Below are 22882 nucleotides of genomic sequence, written 5' to 3' on the forward strand. Positions count from 1 at the left end.
AACATAAGCATTGTACAAACACCATCATTACTATCTTTCAAGTCCTAATCAAACTCAACATCAGCCTCCTCCATTGTCGTCGAACCTTGAAAAAAGCCATTTAGGAAGGGAAAGTTTAACAATGACGACTTATACAAACGAGGAACCTTCTCTGTAATAGAGGTCACAACGACTTTTGAGGCCTTAATCTTTATAGTTCTTCATTTTAAATTATCAAGTTCTTCAAAGGAAATCAAGTTCTCTTTCCTCTCTAGTAAAAGAGTTGGAAAGTCTGTCTGACAATCTTATAACCATTCCATGCTTAGTTGATCCCAGCAGGAAATGATCCTATACAACTTTAGTATGGTGAGAGGAATACCCTAAAAAAGAGAATTAATCACGCTCCAATCACAATGTCATAGGACATCAACCAAACGTGAGATCCTATCTTTTTTACGCTAAAGGAAATAGAGGTACAAGCCTATAGAATAAATACTATTCAAGTAAAGTCATTTAAAAGAAAGGGGTGCAACACGAGGACTTCTTAAGAGGTCACCCATCTCAGTACTAGTCTTGTCCAAGAACACTTAACTATGAAGTTCTGATGGAATTTGGTGAATTAGTGTTCGTATGATTACACCCAAAATTTACATGTCTAGGGATTGAACTCGTGTTTAATGGAGTTATAAGCAAATTTTTTACCGCCACACCCATAAATAAGTTTTAGAATACTCTGATATCAAACCCAAATATCATATTTGAATACTTTGTATTTTGGTGCAATTTTGGATTTTGGAAAACATTAAAAAAATAAAATGGGAAATTTGTAAAAAAGCCCTTATGTTTGCCTATTGGAAAATATGGGTGTGGCCCATTCTACCACATATCAGCTTATTAAAGGTCCAAGTGTCAAAATGAGTAAGAATTTAATATCGTTTGGAAGGTGTACCGAAGTGGTGAATGGAAAAAAGTACATGTACTAAATTAAAAAAATTGAAAGCATATGTACCACATTGATAAATTTTGTAAAGTATAGGGGTAATTTATGCTATTATCCTTATTATCGATGCCTACTACGAAATGAAAATAAAGTCATTTCTCTTCAAAGTGACTATTTTTCATAGAGGTCGACTAGGGACTCATTATGATTTTTTTTTCATTTAATTTCTTTTAATTCACTAGCATATAAAATTAAAGAAATTTATTTGATACATTTTTATTTAATAAGGTAAAATTCAAACAACAAATATATTTAACACAACTTAAACACAAATCATATCATATCTGGAATGATAAATATCTTAATCATTAGGTCATGCGATCCCATGCTGCTCAAATTTTATTTTATTTATACGAATAATAAAAGCATACAACAAGCTGTCTAACTGTCTTAAGTCAGCACCCAACTAAACATAATTGCACATGACGCATCATATGAATTGTTTAGAGCCGATTTCATGTTGTGTCCATCACTATGCCCAATTGCATTTGTATTTGGACATACTTACATTTTCAATCTATAAATAACCAATTTTAAATCTGATTTTTTTTAAATTTTTTATTGAAAAAAAAACGGAATTTTAAAAGTCATTAAAAATGAAGTAAGCTGCCATGGTGTACAAAAAACCATTTAAATCTTTTAAATTTTAATAAATAATTATCTAATTAATAAATTTATTATATTAAAATATTTTCTTTCAAAATTTATTCAATAATAAATATAGGGAGTGCAGTAACAAACTTATATTTTAATATTATTGATCATGCGTTTGATTCTTTGATTTGTAATTTGTAATTATTTTATTTAAAAATGATATAAAAGTGTGAAAATATAAAAGTGTCATCATCATAATATTAATTATAACTTAAAAGAAGGGCTATTTTGTAATTTTATAACTGAATTAGTGATCTAGTAAAGTGCTAAAATAGTAGTACTAGGAATTCTATCACATGTGCATACTGTGAAAACTACGTGCTTAGAGCATAAAGGAATGTTTAAAATAATATAAAATAATAATTAAACATATAATTTGAAACTAAATAATAAAAGCATATAAAATATGTATGATATTAAAATGAAAAATAGATTAAATTGTGAGTAAAACGGATTTTAAACACGTAAATACAACAGGTTAAGAATACTAAATGCACTGCAATTGTTTATCATGATATTGTCACTAATAATTGGTGTCGAGTTAACTTATGAAACTAACTCAACCAACAACTTTTATCCATGTATACAATTAATGGAAGTAATAAAATTTGCATAATAAAAATAAAATGCATAGAATAATTTAAAATAAAACTTTGATTGAGTGGTAAAACTAAAGCAATGCAAATAGTATGAGTTTAAATCCCAACACGTGCAAAAAAATATATATATATATATATATATATATATATATTGGCCCTTTTTTAAAGAAAAAAGACTAAAGTCCTCTCAAATAATGTAACTTATTTAATTATGAAACAATATTTTTGTAATTTTCTAATTGAGTTGGAGCCCGATTGACTCGTGATACCAACTCGATCAGGGTTTAAATAATAGTATAGATAATCTATTACTTAAAAATACTATTTATTTATTTTTCTTTCATAACATAAAAAAGATAAATCTCAAAATTACACATGAACTTTAGTTCAATGTGCCAAGTTATACATTAAATTTGATTTTGTGCAATTTTATTAATGACATGTTGGTTTGATTTAATTTTTATAATTAACTAACATTATTATTAATATAATATCATTTTACATTTACATATTACATACATAAATAATTATATTTATCCAATATAAAAATAAATTGATGTATTCATTTTTAAATGTGTAAATTGAATCAAAATAAAAGTTCGTGTATATTCAAAATAAAAGTTCGTGTATACATTTGAATCATAATCAAAGTTTAATGTATATAATTGTACAAATCAAATTTTATGTATTGAATTATACATTGAATTAAAGTTCATGTATAAATTTAATATTTATCTAAGTATAATTTGAACTCTCGTGCAAAATTAATGTCATTAATTGTAATTTAACTTAAATTTGGTGATAGGTAGCATCTAAGGTGGGATATTATTACAGTGGAGATCCTTTTTAAATCAACTGTCATGGTTAAAAGGTAGAAATAAGGAAACTGTACTCATTTGATCAACCTACGTCGTAAATAAAAAAATTTGTGTTGTGACCTGGAACCTATTAAACCAATTACTTATCCATTACTTTCTTTTTTCTAAAAATTAATATCTCTCTTCATTTTTTTTTAGCGTTGAATCCGATTGAATTGATTAAAAATAAACTTACATTTCTAAATATTAATCTTACTTGACATAATAAAAAATGAATTAATATTTTTTCCATCTTATTTTAACTGTAAATTTAAAAATAATTTTAGGAAATCCAGATTTTTAAATAAATGTTAGATCTATTTATGGTTGGGATACCAGTTCAAGCATAAGGATTCACTCGAAATTTAGGAGGGTTTGGGTAAAAATATTAAGTCCAAAAAATAGGTTTGGACAAAAAAATTAGACTCATTTAAAATAAAGGTCGAGCTCGAGCTCGAACTTGAACCCGCAAGGCCCTAGCCCAACTCATTTTTAAGTTTATAATACTTTATATTATATTACTTTTATATATTATGTAATTTATAACACATTAAAAATAAACTTATACTAAATATATAATATTATTTTAATGTAATGTTTATATTAAAATAATATTAAGATGATCATATAAAAATTTTCAATAAATAAGAAATGTATAAAATTATTAAATACTAAATATTAAAATAAAATAAAATAAAATAAATATTTTTTAATTTAAAAATAATATGAGTAAATCTAAAATGAGTTTGAGTTAATCTTTTACAAATATAAGAAGTTTGGATAAAAGTTTAGACTAATATTTTTGTTAGACTAAACTTGAATAAATATAAAATATATCAACATCATTTAAACCCGACTCGATACATGAGAGGATAATTAAAAAACCTTTCAAATATTTTCTTACTACTTAATCAGATAAAATTTAAAACACATTATTTTGTTTACTTCATAATTATTGCACATTTTAAATATTTTGGGTGTTGAAAAGGATATTTGCTGACATGGAAGTCATGTGACAAACGTTTAAGAAAACGGTTGGTAAGAGGGCGGTGCGTGTGCCTGCCTATACTCTGCATGCATTGTAAGCGTGTAACCACGTGCCATCACCAACTGTCGCATTCTCCACTTTTCAACCGTCCGATCACACTTCAACAATCTTGATTCTCCCACAGTCATATGCGACCAGTCCTCGTGGAGAACGCCTTCATCACACAACAGGACCCGCTTCTCTTGTACCTCCTCCACTTGGGTATTTTTCCTCTACTTTTCGCCTATCTTCTACTCTCTTGCTATCAACCAATAGATAATTATTTTTCAAAAAATTTAGCCCATTTATCATTCCATTTAGATTGGGTGTTTTTAATCTTATCCCAAATCAATAGGTTGCACGAATTGCCCGTAAGGATTGGGAGTAGAGAATCAAAGGTTGGGTTGGAATTTCGTGGAAGCCAAACAGCCTTGAAGTGAAGAAAACATCTTTAACCCAACACGCCTTTTCTGATTCTCCGCATAATAACTCTACTCTCTTTATATATATATATATAATCATACCCCATTCCTCCAATCTAAAATCCCAGGTTCTTTTTAATAATTGTTTCCTTGGTCGAACTTGAATCTATTTCACAGGGGAACAAGGGGATCAACAATGGCGGTATTGGGCGGTGTTGGTTGTGGTGGAAACGTTTGTCTTCGACGCCAACAATCGCCCGGTCTTTTCAACTTCCATAACCCAAATGGACGCCCATGTTCTTTTATGGCTTCAAATCCACAATCGTCGAAACCAAGAACGTCGACGAAGAAGATCTCGACGTCTAAGGTAAACCTTCAACCATTGCCGAAACAACAAGAGAAGAAACGGAACGAATTGGTGTACGAGAAAATAGACGAGTGGATGAGAGATTCGGTGGTCGAGATCGTCAAGAAGCTGCCGGAATCGCCGCTTTTGGTCCACGTCTACTCGGACGACAACACGACGAGAACCCGGACGGAAAAAGCCGATGAAAACAACTGGGTCTCGGTGAAGCAAAAATGGGAGAAAGGTGAGACTCCAATGCCTGATGGGGTGATATTTGTTGAACAAATAGAAGGAGATGATGAAGAAAGCGATGAAAAGGAAGAGGTATCGAGGGCATGGGGGATTGTGGTGCAGGGCCAAGGGTGTGGGCTGGCACCAGCTTGTTATTTGTTGAAGACTTCTAAAGTGAGTTCAGGGTTAGGGTTAAAGTGCACCCATTTTTGTTTAGTGAAGGTTAAGAGTTTCAGGGAAACTGCTCTTTCGCAGCTCAAGAATTGTTGGCTGTTGCAGGGGAATTGAACAACAGGGATGATTTGATTTTTTTAATAAATATTTTTTTGTTGATAATGTATTGTTAGCAATCTGTAAATTGGGTCTCTTGATTAAGATCAGATTCTTATAGAAATGGTGGTATTCAACCATTATTGTGAAGCACTTAGAATACAAGTATGTTTGGATCAAGAGAAAGCTGTAACTGATGATTTCATTTTCAATTCCTATAATTTGCAAGCACTTTTCACATGGAAATCAGGTAGCATTTCATTAGAACCAGTTTCCAGGCAAACTAAAAAATTCTGATATAGGATGACGCCAGTGTGCCTTCCAATGCGGACTTCAACGGAAGAAGAGGTGGTTGTGGTCAATCAGGCATGGCAGTCAGTCTTAATGACTTATTCTATACACTGAAGCTATAAGCTCTATCCCTACTAATGTTGACCAGGCACTTCACAAGCGAAGCGACGGCGTCGGCGCCTCACTTGGCTCTTGAAAATGATGATGGGTGGAGGGTAACAAATTTCATGTTTTCAGTTATGGAATAAACAAAAATATTTTTATAATAATATTAATTATTTTTAAATAAATATTAATGTTGAGTTGACTTGTTATATTGATTTATAATAATATTAATTATTTTTTAAATAATATTAATGTTGAGTTGACTTGATATTCATTGACTTAGTCAATTATTTTTTATTTTTAATAAAATTAAAAAGTATAAATGTTAAATTAAAGTTTTACTAATACAACAATTGGTTCGGGTTCATATCTTACCTAAACTTGCTTATGGGTAGAGTCACCTATCCAGACCTAAAGATCCGTTCAAAAAAAGAAAGGATTTGGACAAAAGATGAAGGTCAAAAAATAGGTTTCAATAAAATTTAAGGCTCATTTTCTATGTAAGTCTGGCCTGAGGCACAAAATCTTTTACCCAAGCCTAATCTGAATATATATGTTAATTATATATATGTTAAATTATAATAATTATATATATTTATATTTATATTAAATCACTAATTCAATAATAATTAAACTCGTTGCTCAAAATTTAAAATAAAATTACCCAATTAAATAACCCAACTCAACATATAAAATTTTAAAATTATATTTAATACAATAAAATATTTAATATATTTATTTGTGTTTTTAATATAATAAAAAATTATTACATTTATGGTACTATTTTTAATATAAATACTTTTTAATGGAATTTTAATGTGTTATAAAATTTTATTTTAACATTTTTTAGTGCATTTAAAATTAATCTAAAAAAATAAAATATGTGCAAGTTGGGTCAAATTTGAGTTTATTTTTTTAACTTAGGTCAGAATGGGCAAAATAGTAATCCCATTTTTCAGTTGGGCCGAGCTTGAAAAGTTAGTCTAAATATCTTGTATGGGCTTTACTTGAAATTGGCTCAATTCAACTCATGAGCACCTTTAATTCTAATATATTCATATTTTTTATTTGTTTTTTAATTAAAAGTATTAAAATATCTTAAATAATATAACTTATTTTAATTACAAAAAAGCATGTCCATAATTTCTCTAACCGAGTTGTTACTCAATTAAAACTTAAATAATAATATAGATAAAGAAAAGATAAATAAAACCGAAAATAAATTACTGATAAAAGGAAAGAGAGAAAGGAATATAATTTGTTTATTTTAATTTTAGCCTTAAAACAAAAAGAATATAATAAAAATAAAATAAAATTATAAATTATAAGAAAAATCAATATTCTTAGAAAAATCGTAATTAAATACTAAATTATAAAAAAAATGAATATTCTTGGTAAAAGTATAATTATCATTACGTTTGGTTGGAGTATTATTCGATATACATCAATATAAATGTGGTACATGTGTGGAGCTAGTATTTATTTTAACACATTTTTCAGGTTTTATTCTATTTTTCGATAAAGAGTGTAAAAAATGATAAATAGATGAGAAGTTATTTATCACTTTTTTTTTGTCACACGTGATACTTCAGCTATTTATTTTTTAAGTTAATACATCATTAGTCAAACTGTTAAATATACTTTAAAAAATGCTTAACCCATAATTTGGTACTTAAACTATATAATTTTCTTTTCCATTTTGATACTTAAACAGTTTTTAGTCACAAGCAATACCCAAGTTATTCTTCAGTTACCCTTTTTACACGAAAATATTATATCTTTAAAAAATAATTGCAACCAATAATAATTTTCCGCGCATATAAACTTTTAAAAATATATTTTTTAATTCTTTCATTTTTTTCTCTTACATTATTTCTCTCTCTTTATTTTTTTTTTCTATTTTCCTTTTTTTTATTTCTTCTTTTGTAATGAATGATAATATAAATGATGCTTGCAATTCATCCTCCTAAGATTGAGATGCTAGCAATTAATTCTGTTTTCAAACTTCATTACTTGCTTGCTTGACCTAACGAGATAAAAAATGTTATTTCCTTGATCAACCAGTGTTTTCAAAACCAAGTCAGAATGCCCAATCGGACCAATTGGGGTATTGATTCGGAGATAGAAGTTGAATCGATTGACTTGCAAATTGATACAGGCCAATTAAACCAAGCTGAAAAACAATCGAACTAATTTTCTCTATTTTTTAAATATTTTTTATTTTTATGAATTTTTAATAAATTATTTGATCGAAGTGGAAGAACTAATCAAATTAAGAATTAGTAGCCTGATCTTATTCTAAAGAAAGAAAAAAATAAAAGCAATATATATAAAAGATGAGATAATACTTTTTGTCTTTTTTTTTTTGTCACATGTCAATTTTTAGTGGTTTTTTTAAAAATAGAATTAACAATTTAACTAACGATTGAATTAACAGAGGTATCAATTTGGAGAAAAAGAAAAAGTTTAGGTACCACTTGTAAGAAAAAATGTTTAGGTACCAAAATGAGAAAAATGCATAGTTTAGGTACCAATTTATGAATTAACCTTCTTTTTTAGATACACTTAAAGGTTTGACTAATAGAAGAAGTACTTGTACAAAGACAGAATATGAGAGGTTATTTATCATACACTACATACAAGGAATTTACTATTACATCACTATATTATTTGAGAATTTAGAGTAGTGGAATACGCAGTTGACGAAACCATCACTCCAAAGACTGTACTCATAGAGACAATTTCAAGAAGACCTAAATCGAGTATTTGTACCTGCCATGTGAGTTGTTCCTCCAACAAACGCAGTAGATTCAAAACCTAGCAAATGTAAAGTCTGCTGATGTTGTTCCCGAGTGAACATAGGTGCAAATACAGGTGTATTCACTGTTGTAGCAAGTGCAATTCCATCATCACCACTATTAGCTATAGCATTATTGACCATGTTGGGATGCCCAAACTTCTTCTTGGTAAATTAAAGTCAACCGTATACCTTACCAACTTGTAACAACTCTCTCTCTCTCTCTCTCTCTTTTGTGACATTGAATTTTACAATGATCGCATATGCCATTGAACTGCTTTTGTTGAGAACTTTGTTGTTAATCGGAAGAATATAAAGCTGTTGGCTCAGAAGGATAAGTCACTCCAGAATGTTGCCACTAAGCTTCCTCTTGAATAAGCATAGAGTATGCTTGATTGACTAAAGGTAATGGCTACATTAACAATACTTGACTATGAACAACAACATATGACTTATTTAATCCCATCAAGAATTGAAACAACCGTTGCTGCTGAATGTGTTGCAGGTTCTTTCGAGCATTTTCACAAGCACAAGATGAAAAAGGGACCAGAGTATCGTATTCATCCCACAGGAGTTTCATTCGTGTGAAATAAACTAAGATCGAGGAAGTACCTTGATTATGAGAAGCAATCTCACGATAAATAAAAAGCACATGTGACCCATCAACACTATCAAATTGTTCTTACAAATCTTTCCAAACTAAGGCAACATATCTGATACTGGGGATTGTTTGAGAGTGCAACCGTCTAGGGCCCCAAAAATTTTTTTTTTTAGCTTTTAAAGTGATTTTCCAAACAAAAATAAATTAATTAAATGTCTAGGGCTTTTAATTTTTTCCCATAAATGCTTAATCTCTTAGGGCCCAAAAAGTTTTCAACTTTTATTATATTACATTTTATAATTTTTTTTTAAAAGGGGTCCAATTTATTGTTTTGCTTAGGGCTCTAAAATTTCAATAATGGACTTGAAGGATAACACTTGATGTAAAAACAATTCTAACATATAGTTCTTGACGAATGGTATTTAAAATCCAAGAGAGCACAAAGGCAATACATTGTTCCCATTGTGAATGAAGAGTTGATGATAAAGACTCCTTCTCGCAAGTACCATCGACAAAATCAAGTTTATTTTTTGACAACAAAGCAATCTTCATTGACTTGCTCTAAACATTATAATTTTTCAATTGAACTAATTGATGTGAAACAAAGTTCCTAGAGTATCGAAAGGATGAAGATATAATGGATGGTTGAAGCCAATGGTTGTTAACTGATCCAAATTAACCATAATGGACTTCTAATCAAATTGGGAAGGAAAAAACGTAAGAAAACAATCACCAAACCTTACCCCTATAATAGAGACAAAGAATTGACCGTGATTGAAGAGCTCAAATGGCCAATGAATTTGGCTCCAATACCATGTTAAAATGAGCACTGAAGTTAATGAACTATAGATAAGAAGCTTGAACATAAGTTGAAAGTGACGAATAATTCAATTCATCAATCTCAATAAGATTACAGATATTCTTTATATAATATTACTTCTAACTGACAAAATTAATTGTTTACTTAACTACTACTAACAACAACAACTATTCATCTAACTGAATAACTACTTTCTACATAGTGTCAGAGAAGAAGATGGCGATGGGGGTGATGCTGTTGGTTTCAACTCACGTTGAAGAATCGGTGAAGAATGGTGATGATGAACAAATGATGATGAAACAGAGAAAGGTAATTTTTAAAATATTATTATTTAAGAGAAACTTCCATTCCACTTTTAATCATTTTAAAAGGAATGACCAAATTGATCAAATTATGTAACGTGAGTGCTTAAATTGTAAATTTTTTTTGTTTTTGGGTGCTTAAAATAAAATGTTTTACAGTTGGGTAACTATCTATTTAGTTTACCCTATTGTTTTTTGTCTTTTTTATATTTGATCTAAAGCCTAATAGTTCCAACTTAGATCAATACATACCGGAATTTGAATACAAGTCATTATAATTCTTAAAACCTCAAGTTTACCCACCTAATTAAAATCTCATTTATTTTAATATAATTTTTTATAAATATATTTATTGTACAATTTTAATTATTATCAAAGTGATATCCTAAAATTTGAAAATGTTGAATTCTAAGCCTTAAATGTAATTTTGGACATATAAAAAATTAAATAGACGAATATACTATATATATAATTTATTAGCTCGATTGGCATGGTTATTATTGTCAATGCAAGAATACGTTAGATAACTTTAAGTATTATATCAAAAATAGTAGATATAATCATAATATACTAATGAGATAAAATAATAAATAGAATTAATATCCAAAATTTTAATGGATGGGCAGTCGGGGTTAAATAAATCTCCCTCCATTAAACCTTGTATTTGAATTTGAACAACCACTAAACTCATGCAACTCCTCTTTCAAACACAGCAAAAATCCCCCTTTTTTGTTTAAATTAAATTGAAAAAGAGTTTCAATTTAGTTGCGTATAAAAATCCCATTCCCAGACAAGATCGTTTGTTAATCATATAAAGGAGCTCTCCCTCTCTCTCTCTCCTTTCTCCCTCTCTTTCCTACAAATTCAAATCCAAAATTTTTGAACTAACATTCAAATATAACCCGGCAGATCTGTCCTTGGTAAACCCTTCAATCTCTCTTCCTCTTTGATTTTCCATTCAGTTTTACATAATCTCAAATACCCTTTCCTGCAAAATCTCTGTTTGTTCCAAAGTTGGGAGCTTTTCTTGATTCTTGTCAAGTTTTGAAATTTGAAATTTGAAATTTGGGTTTTTTTAAAGAAATGGAAGACCAAGCTGATTCTGCCATGGTTTCTAAAGGCTTGCTTTTGATGCCTGGATCTGATTCCAAGGTTGGGTTTGTGTTTCCTCTTTCCTTATTTTTTTTTCTGGGTTTTAAAATTTATTATTAATTTTCATGGTTTTGGATTGTTTTTTAGTCTGTGGGTGTGAAGAGAAGCATTGATGAATTGGAAGGAAAACATGATGTTTCACTTAATGGAATCAAAATGAGAGATCTTGATTCTGTCATCCGCTCTGAGGGTAAATTTTCATGCTTTTTTGTGTGTGTAGGCGGGGAATTGTCATTTATTTGAATTATTGGTCAATTTATCTTCTTAAAACATTTGAACTGATTATTGCTTTGTTAGCTTCATTTTATACCTTTTTCTTTTTCTGATTGAATTTGGAGGGGAAAAATTGTAATGTTATACAAGAATGAAAGTGTTTTTGTTTGTTACCATGCAACTTTGCATCTTTGAAAAGATTGTTTTTTTCCCCCTTTCATTGAATACTGCAGAACTCAATGGCCACAATTCCAAATCTATGAAAAGAAAAGATTCTAGTCGGCAATTGCAGTTTAGTGGAGTAGTATCTCAAGTTAATGAGGTTCCAGTAACTTTCAACTTTGGTTCTCAAGTCAAAAGAACTGCTGAAGGGGAAAAATTATCTCCAATCTGTCTGCCTCTTGATCTTAACACTGACATTCCAACTGCTATAACCGAATCCTGTGATAACAACCCGGAATATGAAGAAAAGTTTGAAAGACCATGTTCACAAGAGAGTAATTGTCTAACCTCGAAAGGCTTTCGCTTGGATCTGAATGCGAAAGATGTTTCTAGCTCGGTAAACCATGATTTAACTCGTCACAAACATGTCAAAAATATGAAGCCAAAGGATGTTTCAGAGTGTGGAAGTTCTATTGGTCCAGTGGAGGAGAAAGACTCGTTAAGAGTTTGGAAAGAGATGAAGCAAAATGGGTTCCTTTCATCTGCTCATGGGGGTATATCAATGCAAAGTGGTCTATTCTCATCATCCCATGCAGGCGTATCTATGCAAAATGGTGTACTATCATCATCTCATGGGGGAATACCGATGCCCAAGCAACGTGGGAGGAAAAGTAAGAATGATGTGCTCAAGAAGAAGATGGAGCTTGCAAAGAAAGAACAGGTAGACAGGTTCACAAAAATTGCTGCCCCAAGTGGACTGCTCAATGGATTAAACCCTGGGATTATAAATCATGTTAGAAATCGGAAACAGGTCCATTCCATAATAGAGGCCTTAGTGAAGTCTGAAAAACTTGAAAATTTGCATTCAGAAAGCAAGCAGGCAAGTCATGTCAAAAGTGGAACCAGAGATGATGATGTTAAGATGGATCATGGAAATATGGATGACTCAGGTTTTCATCATCTCAGTTGCTACCATGAAGATGGGCCTCCAAATGCTACAACTATGGACAAGAGAGCAAGAGGTTATCTAGTGCCAATGCATCAGCCGATTTCTTCAAATTCAGAGGAAATAAGTGGAGATGGTGATTCAAGCATGGTAGACCAAGTCAGTGAGGATGATGCACTAGCACTGAAGTTGTCATCATCCACTAAGGCATCTGAGAATGCTAGCTCTTTGTCAAATGAGGAATCAACGAACTTTAACAGTGCCTCTTCTCTTTCCATAAAAGGTGAGAATTTGTATTTTTTATAAAGATGATCCATGTTTTTATGGTGACCGTGATGAAGAAAAGAATGCCCTAACTGAAATAAATGGCACGTTGATGTTTCAGCTGCCACTGTTGCTTCTCAATGGTTGGAACTTCTTCATCAAGATATTAAAGGACGTCTTTCAGGTATTTTTCCATCAGTCAAACTGTTCTTAGATAGGATATGAGTATTTCCCGTTTTGTGTATTCTGCTTTGTGTTTGCAGCATTGCGACGTAGCAAGAAGAAAGTGCGAGCTGTAATTACTACAGAATTACCTTTTTTAATATCAAAAGAATTCTCCTCTAACAAAGGGGGTGATCATAATACCGCCAGAACTTCTGCTGATGGGTTTTCGCAAGATGCTGCTGCTGATATGCATATAGCAAGATGGAGTTCACTGTTTGATCAGATGGATAAAGCTCTCTCTGAAGAAGAGAAACAGCTTGTAAGTTGCAGACAACTTGACATGTTTATCGTTATTTAAACCTAGAAGATTACTATGCTAACTTTCTCTATTACTAGTTTAGTAGTTGAGTGTCCGATTTAAACCTAGATATTCTTTTATCAATAATCCCTTGTAAATAGGAGAGTTGGATGATATGCTCATACCTTTTATTACAGCCAAGCACCTTTGGTGTTGTTTGAAAATAGGTCATTCATCGGTCGGTATGCTACTTAATTGAATTTTACCTCTTCAAGTTTTGTTTTCTTCTCAATCTGTTCACTCTTTAAGTAGAACCTTCATGTATTCATGATGCTTCTTATTTTCCCACTTAAATTCCAGGAAATCTGGTCCAACCAAATAAAAGGGATGCAACTGCATTGTGACCAGGGCTTGCAACATATGCACTGGAACGTGCTTTACAGTTTACCGCAACAAGGAGCACCGGCAAATAATATCAGGTTTCAGTGAAGTTTTATTCTTATTTTCTTTATTACGATGATCGGGTATGCCTATAGATTTTTATATCCATTGGAACCTCCCATGACTAATAATTTCTTTATGAAATATAAAAATGTTGGAACTGGGTGTCCAAAAGTAGTTTGTTGCTTGCTCATCATTCAAGTCCTCAAAATTTTGCTTCCCTGCTAAGTTTTAAAGCATTTTTGCACTTTCATTCACAGTACATGACATCAATCCTTGGCCTCAGATACATATCAACCCTTAGCCTTTATATTTGGCCGATTGCAAACCCCCAAGAAGGACATTCTATATATGCTAATATATAGCTTAATATAGCTTAGGTTACTATCAATCACTAAACACAAAATCCACCAAGGCATCTGAGAATGCTAGCTCCATTATATTCTTCTGCATGTTCCTGCATTTTGTGTTTAGTGATGGATATTGATATTCATGAATCATTTTACATGATAGAGATGAATATGTTGTGATGCAGATCAGGGAGTGGGGACAGCTTTGACAGGGAATTGGCTGTCAGGGCAGCTGCTGCTTCCATATATTCGACATGTGATTTCATGTTGTCAAAGGAGAATGTAGCATGTTCGCTAATCTGATTTAACTTTGGCTCCTACTCTAAATTGATCTTTCTTACTGCTATCTATAGTCTTATCCTACAAACATCTATGTTCATTATGGAAACTAGTTATTAGATTGATTTTGGCCTTTAAGGGTTGTGAATTCTAACACCAGAACTGGGGCCATTTTTTTTTTTCAATTTTTATTTGTAAGCCTTTGGGCTTTATGAGCATAGGGGCAGAACTTGATTTTAGGATTGTAATTGATGCAGTCTGAGGTTCTTTAATACACTTTTGCTGAATCTGAAAATAAAAATAAAATTTTGTTTCAACTGTTCGTGCCATTTTCAAATACACTTATGCATGGTTTTAAGTTTAATAGTTAGAGGTTGATACAATATTTAAAATTGTTTATAATTTATTTTAATCTTTAAATAAGAAGATAAACGTATTTTAGCATGCTAGGATAATAATGTTGCAAGTTTTAAACCGAAAGTACACACATAATTTATTTAAAATATATAAAACTTATTTTGAGCGTAATTTCTCATAATTGAATAATGAGAAATAAAAAAATTGTTGGAATCATCTATATGCATTTAAATCATTTTTGTCGTTTTTAATTTTTATACATTTTTTATTTTCACTTTTTAAAACTTTTTTGAAACTATCAACCAAATAGTTCATTTTAGTATTTTCTGTTTTTCAAAAGAATTAAAACAAAATCACATCTATTTGCTGAAATTTATTTTAATAATACTGAAAAATTGACAGCACATTTGGTTTTTTTTTACTTAAAAGTTGTAAAATTTTTATTATTTATTATAATAATTTTTCAAAAATTATTTCCTAAATATGTTTTTTAAGGATGTCTCAATGATATAGGGTTTTATCAAATCATTACAATACTTAAATGCTTGCATGTTATTGCATGTTAGAAGGGAAATACTGTAAAGTACAATCAGCGATACCTCAACAAGCATAAGTGTTGAATTTAGGGATTTGAAATTTAACTAGGAAATTTATTTCTTGCTGTCCCAACCAACTTATTTAGTAAGTGAAAATAAAAAACCATGGTAGTTGACTTCCCCAATATAAGTACCCCACTCAATTTTGAACTTCTTTTCTTGAGGAAAAATGGTCGCATCAAAGTTTCAGGAAGGACATATTGCAAATTATGTTGTTAATATGGTAAAATTTTTAACTCTATTTTTTTTTGTTGCAATTTTTGTAAAAATATTTTTAAGATTTTGCTTTTGGTAAATTCTTTTGTGATTTTTTTTATTGTAAGAAGATTGAAAATTTCAAGCTCAGCATAATTTAAAGTTTCTAAAGGTCGGTGGACATATCGTAGAACTCTTGAAGAGTGTTGATTTATATGTAGCATCTACGATGACAATGTTCACTATGATACTGGAATTGTTTGTCACCTTGTTGGAGAGATGAGGGTTGGAAACACATACATTCCTTTTTTTCATACGGGAAACAACTATAATACTAACAGATTTTGCTTTAATAATCGACTTTCCAATTGTTAAGGAGATGGTAATCGAATTTAGTAATGTCGATGTGACATCCGAGTAAAGATAAAACAAAGAAGGAATTAGATGGGAATCGAGTAAAGCGCACATGGTTTAGACAAACTTGTCCAACGGGCTCCCCTACATGCAATTGTGAAGGAAATGAATCGATATGCTCCAAATGGTAGGGGAATGTTGTTGCCAAACTTTTCTGACAACAGGGTCCATTGCATGTATCTTCTTCTACTGAATTCTTTTAAGGAAGTTGGTTGATTCAATCAAGGTTTTGCAACTCTAGTGCACCTATACAGGGCGCCTTGTAAAGTGATGCAAGAATCAATTAACAAAAAAAAAAGTTATTGCTTTCTTCTACAAACCTAAACATCAATCATAGGAGTTCTCTCTTAAAGGAAGGAAAAATATAATCGTATATAATATTTTGAAATGTATTCAACTATCAAGATTTATAATCCATTATTGTGTTGAATATTTAAACAAATTTAAAGGTCCTTTGGATAATATGTGTTACGGAAGGGATTTGATTTGGATGCAATAAGAAATCAATCGACGAGTTGATAAAGATGTAGATTGATGTTGTATCCGCATTCATTACAATTCAATATTCCTATTAATGAATATAATTGAACTTGTATATGTTATTCCAATAGGGTCAGAAGCGTGTAAATTATTATACTAAAAAATCACACAAAGTTCAATTCCCAGGGAAGAGAGGTGGATCACAAGGATCTCTTAAATACCAAGTCTTTCCTTAGTCAGAATATCCCTTCTATAGTAATTTAATAGCACAATTAAATACTACTATTATACCCTCAAATATTGAAAGAAAAATAGGACAAGAAAGAACACAAGAGTTTTAACGAGGTTCGGTAAATTATACCTACGTCCCTCGGGCACAACACCGACGATAACTTTACTATCTCCAAAATATTACAAACAAATAGAATTCCTTAAGAATTCTCAAATGGGAGAAGAGAGAAAACTAAGAGAGAAAGATTGGTTGGGATGGTTGTAATGAAAAATGAAAAGGCCTATTTATAGTTGAAGTTCAGGGACTAACTTGTAAATGGCCTAAAGAATTAGGGACCAAAATTGCAATTATCCCATTCAACTTTTCAACATTCGGTGTAACTTGTTTCACCTTTTTAACAAGTTGCTTCCTACCTTTGTTGACTTTTCAACAATTTCCACCTTGAAGATTTGATTAGGATAATCACATCTTCACACACTTCCTTCAACTCCCCAAATTCGATAAAGCTATCTTTTGTAGTACCTACAAATGCGCTCTCGAGCGCCATACACCTGAAGGTGCTCAAATTCTCAGGATGTTAATCAAGTTCAAACAATGATTAAACTTGATTGTTGTTACCACCTTGGTCATCATATCTGCGGGATTATCTGCTGTCGGAATCTTCTGAAGTAGAATTTTTCTTTTTTCAAAGACTTCCCGCACAAAGTGATATCTTACGTCAATATGCTTGGTTCTTGAATGATAGACTTGATTTTTCGCTAAATGAATAGCACTCTGACTGTCACAATATAGACTAATGTGACTTTGAATAACTCCCAAGTCTTTCAACAATCCATTAAGCCAAATAGCCTCCTTAATGACTTCAGAATCGCCATATATTCTGCTGTAGTAGACACGCCATCAGATCGTAAGGTAGACTTCCAACTCACTCGGGCTTTCGCAAAAGTAAACAAATACTCCGTAGTTGAACGACGTTTATCTAAATCACCAGAAAGTCGGAATCAACATATCCAACTACAAACCGACCAAGTGCTTCATCCTGTTCAAAATTAAACCAACATCTACGGTTTTTCAAGATACCGTAGAATCCATTTTCTGACTTGCCAATGTCCTTTTCGAGATCATGCATATACCGCTCACAACTCTAACAGCTTGTGAAATGTCGTGCCTCACACACCATCGCATGCATCAAACTCCCAACGCATTAGCATATGGGACTTTCGCCATATATTCTCTTTCATCTTGGTCTTGGAGATAATTGAGCACCGAGTTTCAAATGAGAAGCAAGTGGGGTACTTACATGTTTTGTGTTTTCATTTACACCAAAACATTGTAATACCTTTTCGATATTGCTTCGATTTAAACAAAGCTTGCCTCTCTGTCTATCTCTACTTATCTCCATGCCGAGAATCTTCTTGGCCTCACCTAGATCTTTCATCTCGAACTCTTGATTTAACTGAGCCTTCAGCTTATCTATCTCTTTTTGGCTCTTCGAAGCGATTAACATATCATCAACATACAAGAGTAGATAATGAAAGATCCGTCATGCAGCTTCTGTAAATACACACAATTGTCATATTTGCTTCTTGTGTACTTCTGCCTTCTCATAAAGCTATCAAATCGCTTGTACCACTTCCTCGAGGATTGCTTCAATCCATATTGCGATTTGTTCAGCTTAAAAACCCAATTTCTACTACCAGCATCTGTGTATCCTTCGGGCTGAGTCATATAGATCTCTTCTTCTAACTCACCATGCAAAAAAGTCGTCTTAACATCAAGTTGAGCTAGCTCCAAATTCAACTGTGCTACCAAGGCCAACAAAATTCTAATGGAGGAATGCTTCACAACAGGGGAAAATACATTATTGTAGTCAATTCCCTCCTTCTAAGCGTAGCCTTTAGCTACCAATCTTGCCTTGTAGCGAACATCTTTCTTGCTAGGAGATCCATCTTTCTTTGCAAATACCCACTTGCATCCGATTGCCCTTTTACCTTTCGGTAATTGCGCCAACTCCCAAGTATTGTTCTTCCGGGGAGACTGCATTTCTTCATCCATGGCGCATTTCCATTTATCACTTTCTAAGCTTTGCATTGCTTCTTGATAAGTGATAGGAATATCATCATCAACAACGGGAAGGGCGTAGGCCACCATATCAGTAAATCGAGTAGGTTTACAAATTTCTCTCCGTGGCCTTGCATCTGCAACTGGTTTTGGTGTACTTAATGGTTCTTGGGTCAGAACCTCTTCAACCTCTAATTCCTCCATTTTGGTTGGAGAATTAGACTTATTAACTGGGCAAATCCTCATCTGCTCAAACTCCACCTGTTTTGGAGTACACTCCACCTGCTGTGGAGTATCGCTTGTCTGAATATCTTCATCTGCTACCTTTTTTAATGTGGCAGATTCATCAAAGGTAACATCTCTGCTATAGATCATTTTCTTTGTGCTTAAGCACCAAAGACGGAATCCCTTCACTCCAGAAGTGATTCCCATAAAGAGAGCTTTCTTTGCCCTCGGATCTAACTTTGACTCCTTCACATGGTAATATGCAGTGGATCCAAACACATGTAAGGAATCATAATCTGTAGCCGATTTTCCAGACCATACCTCCATAGGAGTTTTTCTTTCTAATGCAGATGATGGCAAACGATTAACAAGATGGCCAGCGTATGTCACAGCCTTAGCCCAAAATTGCTTGCCCAACCCAGCATTGGACAACATACATCGAACTTTCTCCAGCAATGTTCGATTCATACGCTCTGCCACTCCATTCTGCTGCGGTGTATCTCTAACTGTGAAGTGTCGAACAATACCATACTCTTGGCACACATCGAAGAACGGATCACTTTTATATTCCCCTCCATTGTCCATCCTAAGCCGCTTGATTTTCTTGCCAGTCTGGTTTTCGATCATAGTTTTCCATTTAAGAAAAACTCCAAGCATTTCATCCTTAGTTCTCATGGTATACACCCAAACTCTTCTGGAAAAGTCATCAACAAAAGTAACAAAGTAGTGTTTTCCTCCCAATGAAGGTGTTTTGGAAGGCCCCCACACATCTGAGTGAACATATTCCAAAATACCTTTTGTATTATGGATAGCGAGTCTTCAATTTCACTCTCTTTTGCTTTCCCGAACACAATGCTCGCAAAATTTTAATTTGCAAGCCTTTGCACCTTTCAACAATCTTTGCTTTGTCAGAATTTGTAAGGATTTTTCGCTGGCATGTCCCAACTTCATATGCCACAACTGCATTGAGTCCAATTCTTTGTTATCGGAAGCTGCAGCGACTGCTCCAATAACTGTACTACCTTGGTAGTAATACAAGTTATTTTTCCTAATGCCTTTCAATATCACAAGTGCGCCAGATGTCACTTTCAAAATCCCATCTCTCATAGTAACAACTGAACCATTGGATTCCAAGGCTCCCAATGAGATGCGATTTTTCTTCAAACTAGGCACGTACCGAACATCAGTCAGAACTCTGGTTGATCCATCTTGATTCTTTAATTGGATTGAACCTATCTCAACAATTTTACAGGCATTGTTATTGCCCATATAAACAACTTCTTCATTTAGTTCTACTAAATCAGAGAACCACTCCCAATTAGGGGACATATGATAGGTATAACCCGAATCCAATATCCACTCATCTGAATGGAACGATAATAATGATGCAACCAGTGATAGTTCAGAGTCACTGGTATCATGCTTTGCAACACAAGCATCTACAGCAGCTTTTCCCTTATTTTTCAGCTTTGGACAATTTTTTTTCCAGTGGCCTTTCTCATGACAAAAGGCACATTCATCTTTCCCAAGTCTGGACTTTGACTTTGATCTCCCTTTCTGAGTTTTCTTCCGAGTGTATGAACGACCTCGGACTACTAAAGCTTCAGATCTCGATTGAGTTTTTCTGTTTGTCCTTCTTTCTCTGTTCATAATCGTATAAGGCCGCATGAGACTTCGCTCGAGATATATCACTCTGCCATGAAGTAGAGTAGTTTCTAGAACTCAAACTCCTCGTGAAGTGACCCCAACAACATCAAAGCCAAATCTTCATCTTTGAATGTCTCGTCCATATTTAGCAAATCGGTGACTAAGCGATTAAATTTGGTGATGTGATCATTCATTGTGGTACTTGGGACGTAAGTGAAGCGAAACAGTCTTTTCTTCAAGTGGAGCTTATTTTGACTGTTTTTCTTCAAAAAATTTTCTTCAAGTGCCACCCACAATTTATCTGCAGAAGTCTCCTTTGAAAAAGCAAACCTCTGCTCTCGAGAAATGCATGATCGAATTGTGCCACATGCCAACCGATTGATCGCCTTCCAATCTTTCTCCTGTACATCATCTGGTTTCTCTTCATCAATGGCAATGTCTAGACCCTGCTGAAAAAGGGCATCTAGAACCTCACTTTGCCACATACCAAAATGGCCCGTGCCATCAAAGATCTCCACGGCCAATCTTGCATTTGCAATTGTCGGTCTTGTCCACATAGACGATGTTGAAGCTCTTACACCGACCGTTTTCTCCATAATCTTTCAATATACCTAAGAAAATCTTTTCTGATGTGGAAGATCAGTTTAAACTACAACTACAGAGCATACTACGATTAACCTTCGGCTCTGATACCACTTGTTATTCCAATAGGGCCGGAAGCGTGTAAATTATTGTACTAAAAAATCACACAAAGTTCAATTCCCAGGGAAGAGAGGTGGATCACAAGGATCTCTTAAATACCAAGTCTTTCCTTAGTCAGGATATCCCTTCTATAGTAATTTAATAGCACAATTAAATACTACTATTATACCCTTAAATATTGAAAGAAAAATAGGACAAGAAAGAACACAAGAGTTTTAACGAGGTTCGGTAAATTATACCTACGTCCTCGGGCACTAACACCAGATGATAACTTTACTATCTCCAAAATATTACAAACAAATAGAATTCCTTAAGAATTCTCAAATGGGAGAAGAGAGAAAACTAAGAGAGAAAGATTGGTTGGGATGGTTGAAATGAAAAATGAAAAGGCCTATTTATAGTTGAAGTTCAGGGACTAACTTATAAATGGCCTAAAAAATTAGGGACCAAAATTGCAATTATCCCATTCAACTTTTCAACATTCGGTGCAACTTGCTTCACCTTTTTAACAAGTTGCTTCCTACCTTTGTTGACTTTTCAACAGTATATATATATGCAGTTTTGGTGGATGTTGTACCTAGACAACTGATGCGTTGCAAATTGATAAAGTAAATTAGGCTGTTTTTACACTTAAGGAACTTGTTCTCGAGTCATTTTGCATATCTAATACGAGTTGTAGTAGAATTCACTTTTTTTGGATGTTTTTATATGTATTTTGAGTAATTGCATTCTATGCACTTTAATTATGAATTTACTTTATGTGAAAATGACATTGTAGGTCAAAACAAATGACTGACATTATAAGGGATTCAAGTGGCTTGAAAATTATACAAGAAAAGTCCTTGTCGCAAGGAAAGCTTTGTTGCGACAAGGATGTTACTGACTCAACCATGGAGTTTTTGTTTCCAATCACTGTCGTGCGACCACAAAGAATGTCTTGTTGCGACAAGATGCTTATTGATTTAGCTATGAAGTTTGCATGTTCATTGATTTAGCTGACTTAGTTTTATACTTTGATTTACTACAATTTATAATGGGCAATGAAATTGGAATGGAGATCAAGCTGGGCTTCAATGGATGTTTATCATGGAGGAAGTTCTTCTTGAATGAGCAATTTCTAAACTTAATATTATTTTTATTTACTTCAGTTTCTAAAATCTGGATATGGAGATCATGTTTATGGATATGCTTGATATAATCATGAGCTAAATCCATTAAGTGATTGATTATTTGGACTATGTTTATGTGATTATTTCATGAAATTTGTGTTGATGCTTTGTGTTAATAAGTTGGACTTGAGAAATCTATCTAAAAATTTAGATAGATGAGACTGAAAAAAGAGATTTTATTGAGTAAAATTAAATTAGCTGAGCCAAATGTTTAAGACCGAGAGGTCCAGCGT

At 32.7% G+C, this 22882-nt stretch overlaps 2 protein-coding genes, 1 non-coding gene and 1 pseudogene across 4 annotated transcripts; 2 read left to right on the top strand and 2 right to left on the bottom strand.

Moving 5' to 3' along the window:
- Positions 1-268: 268 nt before the first annotated feature.
- Positions 269-492, bottom strand: LOC128292088 (small nucleolar RNA U3). The gene has a single exon (XR_008282073.1). It is a non-coding gene; the product is annotated as a small nucleolar RNA U3 (small nucleolar RNA).
- A 10-nt stretch (positions 493-502) lies between these two features.
- Positions 503-621, bottom strand: LOC128291908 (5S ribosomal RNA; annotated as a pseudogene).
- Positions 622-4300: 3679 nt separating this feature from the next.
- LOC108458271 (uncharacterized) lies at positions 4301-5631 on the top strand. The gene is made up of 2 exons (XM_017757603.2): positions 4301-4338; positions 4472-5631. The coding sequence occupies exon 2, from the start codon at positions 4735-4737 to the stop codon at positions 5401-5403; it is 669 nt and encodes a 222-aa protein (XP_017613092.1). The 5' UTR covers positions 4301-4338; positions 4472-4734; the 3' UTR covers positions 5404-5631.
- Positions 5632-10973: 5342 nt separating this feature from the next.
- On the top strand, positions 10974-14888 carry LOC108457901 (uncharacterized). 2 transcript variants are annotated; one of them, XM_017757107.2, is made up of 8 exons: positions 10974-11221; positions 11383-11453; positions 11541-11643; positions 11900-13057; positions 13160-13222; positions 13302-13522; positions 13862-13980; positions 14478-14888. In XM_017757107.2, the coding sequence occupies exons 2-8, from the start codon at positions 11385-11387 to the stop codon at positions 14593-14595; spliced, it is 1851 nt and encodes a 616-aa protein (XP_017612596.1). In that variant the 5' UTR covers positions 10974-11221; positions 11383-11384; the 3' UTR covers positions 14596-14888. The 2 variants fall into 2 exon arrangements, with proteins under 2 accessions (XP_017612596.1, XP_017612595.1); XM_017757106.2 differs by having other exon boundaries at positions 10974-11453.
- The last annotated feature ends 7994 nt before the right edge of the window (positions 14889-22882 follow it).

The sequence above is a fragment of the Gossypium arboreum genome, chromosome 4, assembly GCF_025698485.1.
Source record: "Gossypium arboreum isolate Shixiya-1 chromosome 4, ASM2569848v2, whole genome shotgun sequence".
NCBI lineage: Eukaryota > Viridiplantae > Streptophyta > Magnoliopsida > Malvales > Malvaceae > Gossypium > Gossypium arboreum.

Bases quoted from the DNA above. Each gene is read 5' to 3' on its own strand.
- LOC108458271 (XM_017757603.2), top strand. From the start codon at position 4,735: ATGGCGGTATTGGGCGGTGTTGGTTGTGGTGGAAACGTTTGTCTTCGA.
- LOC108457901 (XM_017757106.2), top strand. From the start codon at position 11,385: ATGGAAGACCAAGCTGATTCTGCCATGGTTTCTAAAGGCTTGCTTTTG. The intron at 11,454-11,540 runs GTTGGGTTTGTG...ATTGTTTTTTAG, and splicing joins TGCCTGGATCTGATTCCAAG to TCTGTGGGTGTGAAGAGAAG. The intron at 13,981-14,477 runs GTTTCAGTGAAG...GTTGTGATGCAG, and splicing joins GCACCGGCAAATAATATCAG to ATCAGGGAGTGGGGACAGCT.